The 20,836-nt window shown below is 43.7% G+C and overlaps 1 protein-coding gene across 1 annotated transcript in view; it reads right to left on the bottom strand.

Moving 5' to 3' along the window:
• Nucleotides 1-19,037, bottom strand: part of kpna4 (karyopherin alpha 4 (importin alpha 3)) — a 28,547-nt gene extending 9,510 nt beyond the window's left edge. Inside the window, exons 1-11 of the mRNA XM_063205654.1 lie at nt 18,854-19,037; nt 16,817-16,861; nt 16,512-16,601; nt 16,343-16,372; nt 14,902-14,954; nt 14,202-14,297; nt 13,728-13,813; nt 12,899-12,985; nt 9,646-9,815; nt 7,727-7,771; nt 6,066-6,197 (exon numbers count right to left, since the gene is read on the bottom strand). Coding sequence (XP_063061724.1) covers nt 6,066-6,197; nt 7,727-7,771; nt 9,646-9,815; nt 12,899-12,985; nt 13,728-13,813; nt 14,202-14,297; nt 14,902-14,954; nt 16,343-16,372; nt 16,512-16,601; nt 16,817-16,861; nt 18,854-18,922 — 903 coding nt within the window. The 5' untranslated portion in view covers nt 18,923-19,037. The remainder of the gene's footprint in view (nt 1-6,065; nt 6,198-7,726; nt 7,772-9,645; nt 9,816-12,898; nt 12,986-13,727; nt 13,814-14,201; nt 14,298-14,901; nt 14,955-16,342; nt 16,373-16,511; nt 16,602-16,816; nt 16,862-18,853) is intronic.
• Nucleotides 19,038-20,836: the final 1,799 nt, after the last annotated feature.

The raw sequence follows: 20,836 nt of genomic DNA, 5'->3' as shown, positions 1-20,836 counted from the left end.
TACTGGTTGTTTGCTTCCTCACAAAGTGAGAGGGGTTCCCAATTCTTCCAGAGCTCAGAAACGATATTTGCATTACTCCTGGCCTGACTAGAAGCAATGCTGAAAGCCTTGCGTCACTAGGAGGGCGCGGCCTGGCCAGTACTGCTTTACACATGTAGCCCATTTACTGACACCAAGAGCCACATACCAACACAGACAGACAGACAGACAGACAGACAGACAGGCAGAGCCTCACCACCACCTCACAACAACAACTTATAGACAACGTGAAGACAGTGTCTGTGCTTTCTCGCAGGGTGGTGAGACCAGGCCTCTAGGAAAACGCCTCATACAGCGCATGGCCCAGATTTCAGATTTCAAGCATCTCTTGAAAGCTCTTCCACTCACTTCTTAACACACACACACACACACACACACACACACACACACACACACACACACACACACACACACACACACACACACACACACACACAGACCTCTCAGCTGCACCTGTGAAAGCCTTTCTCTCGCTTCTGTTCCCAATGCTGGTGTCCTATTTAAAGACGCCTCACCATTTGGCCACGTATGCCTTACATCTTGTATACTGCACCAGTGTTGTCTGCTTCTAGCACGTGGCTTTGGAATAAAGGTGTGGCTGACGGACAAAACCGGGACAGTGGGCCTCGGAAATATATGAAGTGTATCCACCATTTTTTACTTTTGCATTGTATTAACTGTCCCATTGTCTAAGTGTGAATTCTCGCCATTCAAATATTTTGAGAACACACTTTAACTTGTGTAGAATGCATTTGGCAATGCAATGCAATGGCATGCCCAATACAAAATACCAATTTCTTAAAGTGTTCCAAAATGGATATACACCATTTCGATAAGACACTTCATATGCTGCACATGATGGATGCTTTATTAAACTATTGATTTATGATTTAAGATGAAGATTTCTCCAATCTCTCATTTTCAAAGATGTATTTTTAATCCATACATGCATGGAACATCTGCCTGTCTGCTCGACACAACTGTAAAACCATTTGTCTGTCTGACCAGCTAAGACCAATCTCTCCCCCCAACCCCACCCTATACAGTTCCACAACACTGCACAGGAGACGGGTCAATGATGAGATGGAGTTGGGTCTGAACACAAGCACACTTTGCCTAATTGCTGCGCCCATGGGTAAAGCCCAGCTTATTTGCATCACAGTTGTGGGCATATCCAAATAAAAAGTGGAAAATAAAAAAATTATAGAATAAATGCGTTTTGAAATTGCATGTTCAACAGGATTTGTGGCAGATGCTAAACTAGGGGCAATGCACCACAATATAGTTTCATTCAAATGCCTGATTTCTTAAACCACATTTGATTTGCTTTTTCTTCACTGTTGAGCAGCTGGTGAGCTGACAGAAGCTACTTCAAGCATCCCACTGAACCATTGACATGTTAAAGATATGGCGCCAATTTCATTGCACTAACCAGGAAAAGACACAAACACACATGACAGTACAGCATAAAAAGACAGTGTATTTCAAACTGTCACATTGGTCAGTGTATACATTTGGGTATTAGTGGACTTCATAGGATCAGACTCCAGGGTGGCGTGAACAGTGTCAGCTCCTGGTTGAGATAGCAGTGCTATGGGCGGGGCAAAGGGTGGTTCGAGGCTCTAATCATCAGCCCAATCACAGAGGGGCCTCTGGTTTGAGTGAAAGGGCCTCAGTTGCACTTCGATATCCGCAGAGACCAATTTGGTCGTCTGGCACCCGTTTGCCACCAAGCCAAAGCTAAAGCACGCACGCTCGCATCCACACGGCACACACCTCCTTAAGTTACGTGACTTCACGACCAAGCTCCGTCACACTATCAATGTGGACACACTCGCTCTTCATTCACACCTGCACCACGTCTCTCAATGTCATCACGTCCAAACATTTCAGTCACCACCCAAAGCAACTGGACGGCAATGGGAAAAGTCTGCATTTTTCTGAACAGGGAAATAGGGGCGCTCCACCCTCATACCTCCGCGGATGCACCCTCATACTGCTTTTTTTAAAAAATATATAAATTACTTTTTTCAATCAGGGGGGGGACACCCCCCGCAACCTGCTATGATGCTCCCTCATGCCAAAAATTCCTAGAAAAAGCCCTGCCAGTCCCCAGCAAAAACTATTCATGTTGAATTAAACGAAGTACTTTGCCATACAGATTTCTCTGACACTACTGGACTATTCCACAGCTTCAGAATGACGAGTGACGAGTGTCACATAATCCTTTCCATATGTGTTCAAGCATACTTGAGCAACATCCTTTGCACATATGTATTAAGTTCATTATGTCTAACTGTTGAACTTAAACACTTTGGGGTTTCTTTTGCCTTAAGACATGTAAAAAACAGATAAAAAACATTTACATGTCTTAAGGCAAAAGAAACCCCAAAGTGTTTAAATCCTTTGCACAAGTGGTTTATTACCATATCATGCAATTAAAGCTGCTGTTTTTAGCATGTCACTGTAATTAGACTGCTACTGGGTTTTTAAAGATGTGGGGGGAGAGGTGGGGGAGGCTCTGGAAAGGACCCAGACCGGACTCGAACCCAGGTCGTCGGGCGCAGCAGCGCAGGGCCCAAGGACCCACGGCAGGGCCGCCCGCTACTGGGTTGATTTTGACATGACTTTGACCTTATGACTGAAGGACGGATATGACCAATACTGAAACTTGTGTCTAGTCGAATGTATAACCTCAACCACCTTCTTGCATCTTGACTCACTCAATTTGGGTCAGCCAACAACAGATTAGAAGTAGGGGGGGGTGAAAAGACAACACCTTTTCATTACATAATCATAACTCCAGAGCAGCACCATTGTAACTGTTTAACTACCCTCTGAAAGCAAAGGGAGAGTACAATAACTTGGCTTGCCGTTTTTTTCTCATCTGCTCTGCACGGTGTCACACTGTGGTTTCTGACTTAGTTTGAGTGTTCATGTCTGACTGAAAACGTAACAATTACAAATGACCACAAAAGCTGTTTCTCTCTCGCACACACACAAAGTCCTATCTGGTTCTGCTCAATTTCCTCAGAGTCACAAAGCTTGACGTCAAGCCAAAGTGAGCAGCTATTGTGTGATGTACTCTTGCTGTCTCTTACGTAACAGCAGCAGGCCAGCGTCTGAGACGAGCCCCCCCCTACCCAACTCTACTTCTCACTCTCACTCTCACTCCCTCGCTGCACAGGAGGAATGCAGGAAGTACAGGCCTGCTGCCACGCCCACACAAGCCTCTCAGCCCACCAATCAGCTTCTAATGCTGCCTCCCACACACTCACACAGACAGAGCAGTGCACGGACGCATACACACACACACACACACACAGAGTGAAACACACAGTGCACAACACACACAGACAGAGAGAGAACGCAACACACACAGAGTGAAACACACAGTGCACAACACACACAGACAGAGAGAGAACGCAACACACACACACACAGAACACAACACACAGAGAGAGAACGCAACACACACACACACACACACACACAGAGAACGCAACACACACACACACACACACACACAGAGAACGCAACACACACACACACACAGAGAGCGCGCAACACACACACACAGAATGCAACACACACACACAGCACGCAACACACACACACACACACAGCGCAACACACACACACACACAGAGAGAACGCAACACACACACACACACACACACAGAGAACGCAACACACACACACAGAGAACGCAACACACACACACACAGAGAACGCAACACACACACACACACAGAGCACAGGACGGGGCAACACACACACACACACAGAGCGCAGGACGGGTCAACACACACACACACACACACACACACGCGCACACAGAGCGCAACACACGTGCACACAGAGCGCAACACACACACACGGAGATGGAGAACGGTCTGATGTGACAGGCCAGATTGATCAACTCCGCTCAGATTTAATTCAAACGGGCAGGGCCATTTATTTGCTGTGCTTGGGGATGGAGGAGCAGGCCTTAGCTGATGAATGGGGTGTGGGGAGGGAGCGCCATTTTGAAAATGCTGGAGTTGCAGGATTGACGAATGCTTTAGGCAGGAGAAAACAGCTGCCTGCCACGCTGTGCTGAGCGGTATTAGCCCTCTCTCCCTCTCCCTCTCTCTCTCTCTCTCTCATCTCCTCTCGTACCCACTTTGATTCATATCCATCAGCCCTGTGCTGGCATTTCATTAAGACGTGTGCAGGTGTACCTACACACAGCACACACACAGGCAGACACACGCTACATACAGATGTGAAACTTCAACATCATCAATATTGTGGTGCGTTTGTGCATGCCTGCTTACACTTCTTGTACCAAACCCATTGAACACTTCGATTCAGAACTGGTGTTTCAATCGATCAGATCACACCATGCCCTGCTAACAAACCTCATACAAAACCACTCAGAGCTTCTAATTTAAAAAACAAAATAGTTCTGAATCTCACCTGACAGACAGATGTGCAAATTTAACACGACCCTGGTGTGTGTTTGTGAGCATTTATGCATTCCTCACAAAGCCACTGACAGCTTCACATTGATAAAACACTTGTTCTGAATCACCATCACCTTTCTCTTTCTGTGTGAGTAAACCATTGAAGACTCCTGACTGAAATACTACCCTTTCAAATCGCACCACCCACCCCTCGCTATTCAAAACAATACAAGCATTTGCATAGAGTGCCAGTGGGTGGGGAAAATCCCCATTTGGTCTGAAAATATCACAACAAAACCTCTCACGGTAAATTAAGAGTAAAAAACCTAAAGACAAAAAAAAGGCGAGCACGCTAAACCACCAGCACTGTTCCTCACCCCACTACACTAGAAGCCTGACAATGCCTGCCCCTGCCTAGCCAACACAATACTCTGATTCGCATCTTAATGAGATCTGGATGTGGGAGGCACCCTATGAGACTGTGCTGTGCTTTACATCTTAAAGCCTGCTGCTTGCTGCAGCTCAGCCAGGGGTGATGGTGAAAATAAATCCTGAGCCTGAACTTTTTCCCCTGCTCTAACGACGACGACAAGATACTGCATAGTGACGTACCGTAGGCCTATTTTGACACATTATTCAAACATTTAATAGCCTGTGTATGACCATTATTCAAGCCTGAGAGTAGAAGAAAACCCTGAACCTGTAACACTTTCTGAGATAAGAATAACCTAATGGCTAATAATCATCAATGTTTTTATTTTTGCAAACTCTGTCAAGCCTGAAATCAGGCATGGAGCCTGAATACCATCAGCCCTGCTCAGCATACCGCCTTTCATCTGGGCATACCGAGATGAGTCATGAAACGCTACAAAAACATCCTCATTAAGAAATTATCCACATCGCGTCCCCCTACTCAAATATCCCGTGCATCTTAAGCCTGGCTCAAACTACACGACTTCGAGTTTGTGTCCAATTTTGACGTTGGATTGCGCCCTGCACACATAACATAACACAACACATAACATAACACACGTAAACACCCGAGACAATGCCTGACATTCTATTTCGAGTCGTAAATATCAAACAGTGTAGTTAGAGCCTGGCTTTAGACGCGGTCAATATTTATGTAGGTAGATAAAGCTTTAAGTGCATGAGTATATTCATGTATCTGAGGACATGTATTTGTGTGGCGCACAAACACTCATGTGGAAACAACTTTCCAAGTGCTCCGATTTAGTGTGAACACATTAGATTAGCTGTAGGAAGCGACACTTTCGCCAGTCAATGTCAGCCTGAAAACATGTGCATGAGTGCCACCGTTTTGCTTCAGTGTGTGTGGACATGTTGTTTGACAGACTGTGTGTGTGTGTGTGTGTGTGTGTGTGTGTGTGTGTGTGTGTGTGTGTGTGTGTGTGTGTGTGTGTGTGTGTGTGTGTGTGTGTGTGTGTGTGTGTGTACTCATGACAACATGACCAGTGCCCCATTTTTAAGATGTTTGAATGACTGCATGAGTGCATGTGTGTGCGCACGTGTGCCTGTGCATGTCCTCATGGTCAAATGACCAGCGCGCCAGCTTACCTGCACTTTGACCTCCTGGTGGCTGAGCAGGGGCACCAGGTGTGGCACAATGCCAGAGTCGATCACCATCTGGATCTGCTCGTTGCCCGCGTCCGTCAGGTAGGACAGCGCCCACACCGTGTCCACCAGGATCTACGGCCAATTACAAAACAGCCGTCAACACATTAGATCAACCAGGGTCTTCGCCCAATCACAAAACACAATACAGGTGTGAAAACATTGGATGAACCGTGATCTACAATCACAAAACAAAATATGTCTGTCAAACACTTCAAACACTAGTCACATGAGTCAATTGCGAGACGCATGACAGGTGTCGAATGCAAAACAAGATCATAGATAAGCGATAGGAAGTGGCAAACATGCTAATCGATAGCCTGCAAGAATCACTTAGAAGAGCCTGGAGTCCCCATTTTCTGAACTATTAGATGATGTACCATTAATCAATCTGGATTACTACTGAACCAGCTTCTTGGAATACACCCCAGGATCTGATGCCAACCAGAAGACACAACACACAGCGTCAAATATTAATATGAGTCAATCATGAACTAACTTTGCAGGTGTCAAAATATTTCTCTATTATACATCTGGTATATTACTAGTAATGTCTGCTTCCTCTGTAAGTAGGAGAAAAATGTCCTAACCGGCTCAATGTGTAATATTTGGAACAATATTTGCATGCAGTACCCTGTACTGGAGCTGCAAGTTCATTTTACATGCAAACAAGTTCCCGTGCTAAATCCGGGTTCAGAAAGGGAGAAACCACGCCACAAATTTGATCCAACCAGCTCATAGTAAGTACTTGAAAGACAGGAGCATCAGCTACTCAATGAAGCCCATCAGAGCGAAATGGAAAACGTGACATGGGTTTTCTACTTGGGATTGGAACCTCTGATAAACATCTACTGTACATGTTTATGGACACAATAAAACGGCCTGCTTTATAGTAGCTTGCAATAACAAGACGGTGATAAATCAAAGTTAAGCATAGCTAGAACAGCCTTTGCTCAGAATTCATCACTTGTTGTAACTCAAATGAAAAAAATAGAGGCTGTGTATTGCATATTCTGCTATTTTTTTTATTTTATTTTTTTCAATCATGCAAGGTGCAGTCGCTCATGCTTCATTTGAACCAAGACAGCTATAAATCATCATTATCATACGCCGTTTATTCAGGGAAGGACTGCCATGGGCATGAAGCTCGTTTACAGCAATGCCTTGTGTATAAAAATAATACATGCGTGAGTCCAAGCCCTGCTGAACCTGTCTAGAACAGTGTTTCCCAACCAGGGGTACGTGTACCACTAGGGGTACGCGAGCACACTTCAGGGGGTACTTGGAAAAATTTTACTATTATAACAAATGTATGGAGCAGTCACATCAGGACAGAGAAAGCGATATAGAACATGAATTAGGGGGTATTCATGGCACAACTAAGAGGCTTAGGGGGTACGTGAGACAAAAAAGGTTGGGAAACACTGGTCTAGAAGCAGATGTGTAAGTAAGGTGCGCTGCAGTGGTGCGGCGATGGCGATGGCATTGGCGACTGGCTAACCCATATTCATCACCCCCCTGCAGACACGGCCATCTCCCTTGCCATCTGTACCCACCAGACTGGCGAGAATATCAGTCTCGTCGGAGCGAGCTGAGGTACTTACATTGACGTCCGTGTGGTGAATGAGGACGCAGAGAGCCGGCAGGATCTGTGATGGAGAGAGACAGAGAAAAGGAGAGGGAGAGAGTTCTCTTAATGGGCAAGTACACATATTGAACCAAGAATTTGAGATTTGACTCTCTATAAGAAATATAGACATTATTGTACACTGACTCACTCCAGAGTGTAGGGAGGATGTATTATAGACAGACAGACACAGAGACAGAGACCGAGAGAGAGAGAGAGAGAGAGAGAGAGAGAGAGAGAGAGAGAGAGAGAGAGAGAGAGAGAGAGAGAGAGAGAGAGAGAGAGAGAGAGAGAGAGAGAGAGAGAGATGGAGAAATGAATCAATTAGTATAATTACATGAGCGAGTATTGCAGCTTAAAATTGAATATTGTCAGTATTCGGTTTAGAACAACTTCCGGAAACATTTTCGTTCACATGCGTTCTGAAACTGGAAAATTCCCTGAAAACGGCCATATTCGGAATAAATTAACAGTTTTCACGACAACCCAAATAGTGCCAGTACCACCATTCCCTTTAAAATCAAAGTACTCCTCACGTGCAACTGTGCTGAGTGAGTTTAAAGGAATATAATGTGATAGACACGTTAAGCCCTCTCCAAGGCCTGATTAAGTAGAGTGAGAGAGTTATTGGTCTTCCGCAAATGGATCCCACTAGGCCCAAATCCAATCCGAGCAAAAGCCCAACAACACCCACCACACTACACTACCTAAAAAAAAAAGTTCTGAAATCTAACGTGTTAGAAGCCCCCATGATTACCATAAAAAGAATCTCTTTAGAGGCATAATCTTCTCACAAGCTGCTGACAAGATAGGGTTATCGTCATCTGTGGAGCCGAATAGCTGCTCCTCTCCCTCTCTAAAAAAACCGAATAAATGTCTTATCTAAGAGAAAGGATATCAAAGCCTTCAAAATCCTGGGGCAATGATAAAGGGCATGGGAAAAATGCAGTTGGTAACATTAATGCTTGAATATGAACGCAACGTGCACTCGTGATGGGAGCGGAGCTCTAGCCCAAACATCGACCCTAATCCAACACGCAGACAGATCCGATGGGACATGTAGGCGACACAGATTTGAGGAGCGCACAGGACAGCCAGTCATGGTCCCGAAATGCACTTTGCCAATTTCACATGTAAATACTATTTCACTTGGGCTCAAGGCTATTCCTTTTTTTACTCACAGGAGTGATTGTTGAAAGAGGCTAGGTTTTTCAATGCAACTACTGAGAGGGGTGCATGTTCTTTTGTGACTGTGCATGTGCATGCATAAACACCAGGGGTGGAACTTAAGTTTTTTCCCCACCAGTCACGGTGGCAGGTAGATGTCGAAATCTACCAGTCACTCACTGTTTTTACCACTCAAAGTGACTGGTGGGTTAAAAAATGTACCAGTCACCACTGAAATTTACCCGTTATTGGCAGGTGGACGGGTGCTTATTTCCATCCAGGACAATAACAACAAAAACAAAAACATGAAAAGCAGACAAGTGCTCCAAACAAGGATATGAAAGGGTATCATACCATGTATTATGTGTAACCACACACACACATCTTTGTGAGAACCTTCCATTGATTCCCATTATAACGAATCTAGTACATGCTAAAATTGTGCCCTGTTGAAAACAATCCGTGAACTTAACCTGTCAGTTAATGTTTTTGCACTTTTAGGTTTTTTTTTCACCAACAACACAACTGAGAAAAACATGTCAAATGGCTGCAAGGACTGATCAAAACATCCTCACCACAACCACAAATGTTCTCACAGCAAACGTGAAATGTAAAGTTGTAGTCCTCATAATGATTGCTTAACTGGTATATAGGGGGTCCCTTGCTCGCCCTCACACACACACACACACACACACACACACACACACACACGCCGTCTCCCAGTCTCACCTCCTGGATGGTCTCCATGGGGGGTGGCGGGTCCTTGTGGCGGCACAGGTTGACCATCACCCAGGTGACGTTGCGCAGGAAGGTGATGGGGATGGAGGGGCTGATGAAGCTGAGCAGGGGCTTCACCACGCCCAGGCTGATCACGTAGTCTCGGCACTGGGGGCCATCGCCTGCACACACACACACGGAGACACACAGGTGGTTAGAACGGGCTCCTTTTTACCATGAAGGTGCTGGATACACGCATGCGGATATTTCAAAATGTTGACTTTGGTGCTGTTTCCACGTAGCAGGATATTTTTTTTGCAGGGTATTTTTTTCTCCTGCTAGGTGGAAACGCAACATGTGGATAAAAAAATCCTCCATTGTAACAAATGCGTTTCAGACCCCTAAACAGGATATTTTTTTCTCCTGCAATTTTTTTCTCCTGCACCTGGATTTTTAAATATCTGCTACGTGGAAACGGAAGGCCAAAACCAATGCAAAACCAATACAAGCAGGAGAAAAAAATATCCACATATAAAAATATCCAGCTACGTGGAAACGGCACCTTTATCGGCACTAAAAACCACCATCCGCAAGGGGGGCAGAAATGCAAGACAGACGATTATGAATTGGACCACTTGACCACCAACGACTGCAGATGTCTTTTTCATTTCTTTTTGTAACAGTTGATCAACCAACAATACTGTAATCCTTAGCAAGAACAGTTGACACTAGTACTTTGTGTATCCACGGTGTGTTGGGCAGTTTATAAAGAGCCCGTTTTTCAACATTTAAATGCTGACCATTGTGTGACATTTTTGCAAAGTCGGTTCATGACAGCAATGCTGAGAACCTCAGTACCGTATTTTTTGGACTATATGTCGCTCCGGAGTTTAAGTCGCAACGGCCCAAAAATGCATTTTGAAGATGAAAAAAACATATATACGTCGCATTTTTGAAAGGTTATTCTATCCATGGAATCTATGTTGTGATAACTGGCGCATGGTAAGCTGCTGCTCAAAGACGGCATTGTTTTATAAACCAGAATCTGAAGCAGTGGCAACGTATTCAGAGGTGGTGGTAATGCACGAACTAAGATGGTTTGCCAACCGCCATAAAACCACAAAAAGAAAAAGAAACAGTGATAACGCGCCATGTTGCCCTGTAGTCAGAACAACATTCCATTTTTGGCATTGTTTTGCGTTTGGACCGTGGGAGGGTTCGAGGCAACTTAGTTCCGTCTCCAGAGCACGCCTTTCTTTACCCCCTTTTCTGAGACTTCAGCCCATGACGGTATCAAAGGTGAGGGGGATTTCATCCATGTTGTGCAGCCTATGGTAGTGTCACGTGCTCGTTTGTCAGAAACTCGCCGAAATGACCGATTTTCACCTGGAAGTCGGCTGACTGTCTTTAATAACACAGACACTCGTTCTCGGATAGAGAGGCGATAGCGTTGCATAGCGCAAATAAATCCACGAGAGGGGATTGCATTGCATAACGCGATAAATCCACGAGGTCCGGGACTTCGGCAAAAAGTCCTATTCATTTCTTTGGCAATGTCATGGAGCCCGTAACAAGACCGTTGACTCGCAGCGCGCGCGTTGCTCGAGAACACATTTGTCCTGTATTCAGCTCTTCTTCTAGACGTGGGCCTTGAACCTTCAGATAGCTTGTTTGTTTTTTTTCACAACATGCACATTTTCCTCCGCTTTTCTCCAGTCCCCAAACAGTTTTCCATTGCATCCAAACTTTCGTTCAGCTGCCCTATTGCCATTTTCGGCTGCATATTTAATTACTTTCAGCTTGAACTCAGCAGTAGGCTATATTAACTTCTTTTGGGTGGTATATTTCTATTCAGCCGTCATTGTAAATGGTATTTTTTGTTGTGGTAAGTTGTAACATTTTCTCTATCAGTGGTATTAGGCAACACAACATAGGCCTAGTTGCGCACATAGTGCTCTCCTGTGGTGAAAAAAAAACATATATATGTCGCACCAGAGTATGTGTCGCATGTCCAGCCAAACCATGAAAAAAAGTGCGACTTGTAGTCCGAAAAATATGGTAGTATCAACACACGTCTGCACAAGTATTTTGGGTATCTAGAGTGCATTTAAGAATGGTGGAGGAAGAGAAACTTAATTTCCTTGGTGATAAATAAAGTACATCTGGTGGGCACTTTAGATCACATCTAAAACCACAACTAAGTGACTTGAATAGATTCTATAACAACCAATCATCAAAATATTAAGAGATTCAGGTGCAGTTGAGGCACATAAGAATCTTTCAAGAGATACTGCATTGTTCCCAAAGGAAATTAAGGGTTAAGGATTTTTTTTTCAAATTACAACACTGATCAACCATTTTAAGTTTTAATTTATGTGGAGTGAGCCATAGCATTTTACTGAGTACTTCATCAGGTTCGCAACGCACCATTCGCTCCAAATTAAAACTCAACTTCAGAAAGATCAGCGTACTGTGACTTTTTACTCTCCAACTCAGAACAATTGAACGGTATCAAATATGTTTCTAGAAACATGTATATGGATTTGGAAGGAGGAATGAAAACAATTCTCCGCAGGGTTCTAGTTAGAGGTCAATTCACAATACCGGATATGTGACATTAGACACCATCACAAACTCTTCACATTCTTCAACAATCTCACTTTTACAAAGAAGAAACAACCATCAAGCAGGGTCTTCACACTATTGCCAGTTTCATCACCCCATATCAAAGTAACCCCTTCAACACACATTACAACTAACTAAAATTAAAACGCTCTTTGTTTGTTCTCATCGCTTGCTAGGCAAACCATTTCCTTTAACTTCACCACAACGAAGATCACAAACAAGATTTTCCCATGACCGGTGGAAAAAGATGTTTTTCCCCCACAATAACAAGATTAGCACACCATAATTCATATCTTCATACTTCACTGCTCACTAAACTGAACTTTAACATGACGCACATAAATATGAAGACCAAAATTAAGCAATTAATTTCCTTTAACTTGTACGCATCAAGAGTGTAAAAACAACTGCTCTTTCATCATAGAATAAAAACTGACATGATATGGAAGGTTGAAACGTTAATGAGGCATAATAGAACCAAACTTAGCAAAGGATGGTTATGGCAGCACATCTAGTAGGGTGCTGATAGAAATACATCTTCAAAAAGGAAAGTGGAAAAATCTAGATGTACATGTTTGTTTCCAAAAAACAAATGAGGTGGTTAGAGGTTTCTTCAGGAACAACCACTGCGAGGACTTACCAATGATGTTGCCCAGAGCCCATACTGCCTGCTCGCACACGTTCTGGTGAGGAGAGTGCAGCAGGCGCAGAAACAGGGGCACAGCATCTGCAGAGCAACAGCACAAACCAACAATAACATCAGTCACATGGTTCAAGACACGCCATGACAAAAGTACTCACACTTGGGACCATTTCTAGGGAGCAGATACATTGACATTATAGGCCATATGAAGTTATCGTTATCGTAATAGAAAAGTGCCTATCATGCCCTTTCACCTCTATTATTTCCATTGTGATACATTATATATTGGCTGTAATAATACAATTAGGTTAATATAATTTAATAACATTGTGTTATCACTTTGTGCAATTCATATATCTGTAAAAATAGGAATAAAAACATTAATTTTAAAGAGATTTGATTTTGCGGAACACAATTGAGAGATAATAAAGATACGTAATTGTGGTAGATCATGATACCGTTATTGTGATATAAAGTAATCCGTATCGTGTTATATGTTTTTTTGCCATGTCACACAGCACTAACAGGGAAGGAAGTCTGCACCAAGCTAATGTGGGGAACATTTTTAAAAGCGCCTAGTAGATGTAACCCCAAAAACAATAAGTAAAATTACTGTTGAGGGGACTTTGGATTTTACCATTTATTTATAAGTTAAAAATGCTCTCCTACCATGTGTCAAAAGTCAAAAGTCTCCTACCCTGTGTGCAATAGTGCTGATGCAAAAAAATGCCATACAAATTCAGCTAGGGACCGGTCACTCACAACTCCAATACGTCAAGTACAATTCAGCAAGGAAACAGGAAATGGGGTGTCCCCAGATACGTACGGGACTGCACCACAGCCTGGGTCTGCTCAGAGGTTCCAGAGGCGATGTTGGTCAAAGCCCAGGCAGCCTCAAACTGGAGGGATGGACTGTAAACAGACAAGTCAAGGGATAGTTATGCATGAGGTGAAGAGAGGACATACGATATTGGCCTTGGCTCAGAAGGCTAAGGCACCATGCTGTTACGCAGGGCACCCGGGTCCAATTCTGGCTCGAGAACATTTCCTCATCTCTCTTCCAAACATTTCCTGTCATTTCTTCACGGTCACAGTCAAATAAAGGCACAACAGCCCCCAAAAAAACCCTAGGAAACCTAGAAACTGCATTCAGTATGTAGATCCGACAAGAGTTAATTTTGGTTTCATTTTCAATCAAATGTACCATCATTGCAGGGCTTGTGGCATTAAATGCAAACATTAAGCACCCAGCCATGTCATGCTATACAGTGGCATGACCAGTGCGAGAAGAGTAACTTACTTGTCATCCCTGTCCAGACAGTGAACTAGTATAGGTAGGATGCCAGACTTTATCAAGTCATCAATTGGGGGGTTGCGATCACTCGATAACAACTTCCTGTGGTGAAAAAGAACAAAAGGGGAAAAAAAGAGAATAATTGTAAAACAAGCACAGTGCAATCAATCACAACCCTAAACTCACCTACAGAGTAGAGACATCACTTGTGAATGCACACAGAGTTGAGTTGTTGCATTCTCCTTGCCTGCCTGCATGCCTGGGGCAACAGATGTTTGTCAGAACAAGAAATGCTGACGAGGGACTTGACCCGTTAAAAAAGAACCAGGCTCAAGGCCACATCGCCACCCACGCCAGGGAGCGCACACTCAACTCCACATAACCCTCATCGCAACGCTGACCTCCCTCTCTCTCTCTTTATCTATCCATCCATCCCTCCCTCCATATCTCCCTCCCTCCCTCGTATTCTCTCCCTCTCTGCAGTCCAAGACGCTCCTTCACGCTTGCCATGAGCACAGTGCAAGCCCGCCCACGCACCAACTTGCATTCCACAGAGGTTTTCACCGCTACTCCTTGAAGGGCTGGATGACAAGGCTTGTGAGCGGTGTCATGGCTACATCCGCTCTGTGTATACATCGTTGTATCGCCCCGGGCTATTGTGCTTGCTAGCTGGCGAACTAGCTTAGCCGCTAGTCAGTCGACTCACCTGGCAGCCTGTACCGCGCTTAGTTGAATCCCTTGATTTTCACTGGTAGCATTCTGCAAAGAGGGAAACACAGAGAGAATGACATGATGAGAGAGAGAGAGAGAGAGAGAGAGAGAGAGAGAGAGAGAGAGAGAGAGAGAGAGAGAGAGAGAGAGAGAGAGAGAGAGAGAGAGAGAGAGAGGGAGAGAAAGGGGGAGAGACATAGGGGCTCGGAACAATGTGTGAACTAAATGGGGTGCAGGATTTAAAACAAATACATCTGGGAGCGCTCAGTGTGCAGATCTTTATCTTTATCTCGTCGCGCTCCGAGGAGAGTTTAGCATGCATAATTTAGCTGCCATTTCACTACTCCACCCCCTTTCTAAACAACATTAATGTGTTGCAAAACAACTCCTCAAACCATGTATATGAATCTACCATTTGCACCATTAAGCATTAAAGACAGTGAAGTATACACGGGGAAAAGATGCTGGCATGCTTTACTTTAACTCGTCCCATCGTGACATTTTGGACACGACAATCTATGCAAACCCTCCCTCTCTCAACAACCATAATGTGTTGCAAAATTCCACAGGCCATATATACACGCACCACATCAGAAGTAAAGTGGACATGGGGAAAGCGCTAATTTGTTTTACATTAACCCATTGTGTCCTGGAGCGACATATATATACGCTGCATTCAGGTTCTAGAGATTTGAGCCGTTTTATTAAAAATGTAGGTATGTAAGAGCTGAATGAACACATTTCAGTACAAAATGAACTCATTTCATGTTTTTATGTACTTCAGACTGAGAGATTTAGGGTTTAATAGGGAGAGAGCACCTTTCCCCAAAAAGTGCTTATACTGAAATGGGTTAACCGCCAGATCATTAAACTTTTGAGATGACCTTCTATGTCGCTGTAGAGAGGGGGAGCAGAGTTGCCCAGCCGGGCCTCGCACCCGGACCTTCTGGAGTAGTAAACTGGTGCTCTGACAGCTACACCAAAGAGACACCCACACCCACAACCCTAGTGATGGTCACTCCATCCCTTCGGGAAGCGCACCCGTGTGCTTCACACACTCATGGTGTCCCTCACGCAACTGCCCATCATGCTTCTCCCATCCACTCCATCACAGTTGTATACAAGCGCAAAACAGTACAAGATGGCAGAAGTAGATTTTACAAAAAAGTACAAATCCTGGAGAAGATTCTCTGAATCTCTGGGCAACTCCAAAATCTTTTTAACTAACGCAATGTCCACTGCTTCAAACATAATGTTCTGCAATGGCAACAAGCTGATCCTTAGTACACTTCAGTAAAACCTCATTTGAAGGGTTTTCGCAAAACTCCTCGCGATTTCATAAGGTCAAAAAAACACCCTAACGCCCAATGATATAAAATTTGTTTAAGACGAGAGCACATTAAATAAAAAGCCAAAGAAATGACAGTCAGACTTACCTGTACTATTGCGTCTAATGAAGTGTTTTGCTGTTAAACAAAAAGAGAGAGAAAGACGTGAATTAATCATTCAAAGTGTTTGCTCCAGCATAAGCAAACAGTCCTCACCAGCATTAAGGAAAAAGGCCATGATGCAACAAAAAAGAGCCCAGGGATGGGAATCACTCACTGATCTGAAATCTCCGTCAACATCAGAGTCATCACAGATGTCTTCCTGAGGCACGTTCCTCCTCTTCAACAGATGCTCGTCCCGTTTGTTCTAGAGCAAGAATGTCAAGAACCATCTATTTAGCTCAACGGGGCAACCAATACAGGAGCGGAAATATACGATAATATTAACATTTCATGTGAAAACTGCTTGTGCATGAAACAGGTATTACTTAGCTGAGGAATTAGCCAAACAGAGGTAGAGGATAAGCAATAATTTAACAGCAAATTGAGTATAAACGTTACAGTGTATAAAAGAACCATTACCTTTCTCAGTTCTACAACCACCTCCGTTCTTTGTCTTCTCATAGTCTAGGGAAAGACAAGAAAGAGTGCAGAAAGAAAATCAGGGCATCACATTGAGCAATGTGCGAGGCAATGCAACTTTGCAGTACTAATTTACACATCAAGTGATACAGAGGGGCTTGTGCAACAACAGGGATGGAAGTGAAAATGCTAGTTTCAGGCAAACGCTGAGGCAAATGTGGCATTTCCTGTCTTGGCACCGACAGCAGCCATTTCAAAACTAGCAAGTTGATTTGTGTGAGATGACACGAGTGTAGCAAGCATGACTGCCATGACAGAGCACCCACTGCGAGCCAGCGACCCCCCTTCAACTCATGAGGCTGGCGCAATGTCCAGGGAATGTCGGTATGCCATGTGTCACTAACCTAGATACTGACAACTCACACACCCTTCTTGCACCAGCCAGCTGATAGGGGAAACACAACAAACTGGGGCATGTAGATGTCCGCGGGACCTTCTCTTGACAATTGTACAAGGTTGAGGATGGTCTTATTGTCTGTATACACGTATTTTAAGTCTAAACCCAGCAATAGTAGGTAAGTGGTAGGCTATGTAGGCCAGAGTAGGAAGGGGCTGAATTTAGCGGGGTTGTGTGTCTGCGGTGATCATGAAAGGCGATGACTGGTTTCATAACCACCCTCTGAGCAAACAGATCGCATTAATAAGCCCCAAACCTCATGTTTAATGTGACAATTAAGAGCACAACAGTAGACTACACATTGCTATTACATACGCTATTACATAGGTTGCATTAATCGTGACTTGACACAGGCCTAGCCGAGATGGTGAGGATCCTGCACTCTCAACCAGAGTCCCGTGGTTCCCTTCTCGGGCCTCATAGACTTGTTATACTATTTCATCAGACATGCACACCAGACTTGACTTAAATCTGAAGTCACCGGTCAACAACACTAAAGACAATAGTTCTCGGCTAAGGTTAGCGCTGAAGTCCAGCTAACTGCGAAAGTCCCAGCTGTTAATCTAGTTGCTAACCTATTTAGCTGGCTACTTGGTTAGCTAGCTAACAACTCGATCAACCTTCCTTTTCCTTTACGGGTCAGCGCCAAGCTCTTCGTACTCTAACCACCAAACTGAAATACGCACACACTATTGATGAGCTAAGTGGGCATTGGATCTCATATTAAATCGAAATGGTTAACTACAGATTCCAAATATCAGATTCTCTTCGTGTGACAGTAATCGTGCCCTGGGTAGACTAGCGTTAGCGATGGAGAACCCGACTCCATTGCAGTTAGCCTGTTAGCAAGGTTTATGATCAGCTCTCAAGTGATCAGAGCAGGTTGGAGTGTCTTAGATTAATACTTTATAATACACGGGCAGGATTTGCGTTAATGTATAGATGTTCGTCTTGGCTGGAAAATAGCGTGTGCCAAACCTGGCACGGTGCTAATCAAATGGTTACAGAACTAGCTTTCGTGGATGGGTTTTCCTAACTAATTACGGTTATAGCTAGCTAACACTCTGAAGCCACCCTTTACGAGCTTGTTGTGCTAACCATCAAGGGGGTGACTGATACCGAATTGGGGTGTCCATACATCAAAAAATATAAAGTGGATTCGGTGGATTGCGCATTGGTGGATCTTTGTACTATTGCGCAAGTTAAATACAGTTTATTTTCTACCACAGATAAAATGCTAGCATAATCCTCCACACTGCGTCTTGAAAGGGATGTCCCAAGCAGGGCGTTTTGGGTGGAAGGGCAGGCGCTGCTTGCATTAGCAACAGTAACTTAGCTGATCTGAGCTACATAGTTAGCAATAATGTTTCACGTGCTGAGCAATGATGAATACTCGGGCCAATAAGTTTGAAACTAGGCCCCACTATTTCAAACCATACAAACTAGCCATGGCCTGGTTTCAGCTGGGAGCAAAGTTCCAAATCCTGGAAATTACAAACGACGTCACAGCGGAACCCAAAGCAACAAAATAGCGCAAACGAAAGAAAAGAGACCTCCCAACGGGAGTGAAAGCACATTACCTCCAAATCGCGACCTTTATTCTTGAAATTCTTCAGCCTTTGGTTGTCCAGTTTTTCGTTGTCAGCCATATTTGCAATATATGTTATTCAACTTTTAAACGATCACGTAGTTAGCTATTCTTTAAGATCTGCTTTTAGTCGGCCCTTTCCAGTTACCGGAGTATTTTTTCGCTGGTGTGGCCGCGGTGCATACTGGGAATGCCGGTGATAGAGGCTCAGCCTCGCTCTGGCGAATCAAGGGTGGGGAATTCCCAGATTGTAAAATGGACGGAGCGCCACGTTTGAAGTTCAGGAAATCCCATACTAATGGAATTACCTATGCATCGTTCAATTTCATGGTATTATATGGATTGGCTGTCGTTCTGTCAAAGGCGACCTCTGTAAAACTATTGAAAATTGTCCTAATTGGCACTGTCTGCGACCCCCTGTCCATGCACCTGAAAATGTTTCTTAGAGAATTTGGAGGGTGGCCCACATTAAAAAAAATAGGCTACAGAAACTTATGTAGAGCCCTAATTAATAGGGCTATCAGCAATGCAAAACAATAAATGAATGTCATATAAATATTGTAGTATCATGTTATAACATGTCAGACCGGTTGGAAATTGGGCTGTAATTGATAGTGGGGTAGGCCTATTAGGCCAGTCCTAAATAGAGAGAGGGGGAGGGGGTGATTGGATGATAAATCATAAATAGGCTATATTTTAAGATGGCCAAGCCGATAACTAGGCCTAAATACACTAGCCAAAATGTTTTTTTTTTTGGAAGTGAAACCAGCAGAGATAGGAAGTCACTAATTTGCAAGTTATTTCAGTCTTAAGTCCCAATCAAGTCTGCGTCTAGACACAAGTTAGACACATATGAATTTGAGTCCAAGTCCAAGTCATACCCAGACCAAGTTCAAGTCCAAATCTATTTTTCCCAAGTCCTTAACATGCCATGTATTCTATGCAAAATGTTGATAACTAGCCTACTTTAGATTATAAATTCATTACACATGTCCTCCTTTGCTAGTTGCAAAAGCACCTGCTAAATGTAATGTAATGTAATTTCAATGATCCATAGTGTCAACACAAGAACATTCTCTTCTGTTTTAAACAGTTTAAGAACTTGTGCCAAAGATAAACAAAGAATCTCAGATGAAACAATGATTAGTAAGTAAAAGTTAGTAAAGCATCCTCCATTCATGGTGATGTTAACTTGAGTCATCCAAAGAGTCATCTATGGAAAATGTGACTGCCTGTGTTGTGAAGAAAAGTAGTGTAGTACCCTACTGGTTAAGAGAAAATCATTTCATTTTGTGTCTTTCGTGTCATTTTTTTTACCAAGCAATTGCAAAAAGAAACCCAGAAAATGTTTAGACCTCCCTAGCAAAGGGATGTTGAATTGATATAAGTTATCGTCAAATCAATGTGAAAAGACGCCCAACGCTGTCGATTAAAAGTCCCTTTGCTATCAGGACTGACACTAAGTCATTACAAGGTGGAATTGTCAAGTCCATGCGAGTCAAGTCTCGAGTCAGTGTAAAAGCCAAAGTCAAGTCGCAAGTCATTCCTTGCCAAGTCAAGTCTCAAGTCATCAAAATTGTGACTCGAGAGTCCCAGTCACAAGTCCATAACCCTGGAAATCAGTCATTAAATTCATATTGGCATTAGTTTTCAAAGTGGAAATTCATTATTGATTTTAGGTCAGTTGTTGTCTTTTCACCATGATGATGATAAATGGTGCACTCTCCGTTCTGTCATCACTTCTAGTGGCTACTGATGCAGTTAAATTTGATAGCATCCGTCATTGTTTGCCTAAGCTGTTAGCAACTCATCAGCAAAGTAGGCCACAGGCCCAGTCATCAAAACCCCAAAGCATGGCTGTATCTCCCCTCCCCTCCCACCACCACAACCCCCTCCACCAGACATAAAGACGTCCTGGAGACTTGGCGGACTGTAAATGTTTTTAATGTTGTTGAGCACGTCACATGGTACCTTG

The sequence above is a fragment of the Engraulis encrasicolus genome, chromosome 8, assembly GCF_034702125.1.
Source record: "Engraulis encrasicolus isolate BLACKSEA-1 chromosome 8, IST_EnEncr_1.0, whole genome shotgun sequence".
Taxonomy (NCBI): Eukaryota; Metazoa; Chordata; class Actinopteri; order Clupeiformes; family Engraulidae; genus Engraulis; species Engraulis encrasicolus.
This window is presented reverse-complemented; position numbering and strand designations above follow the sequence as displayed.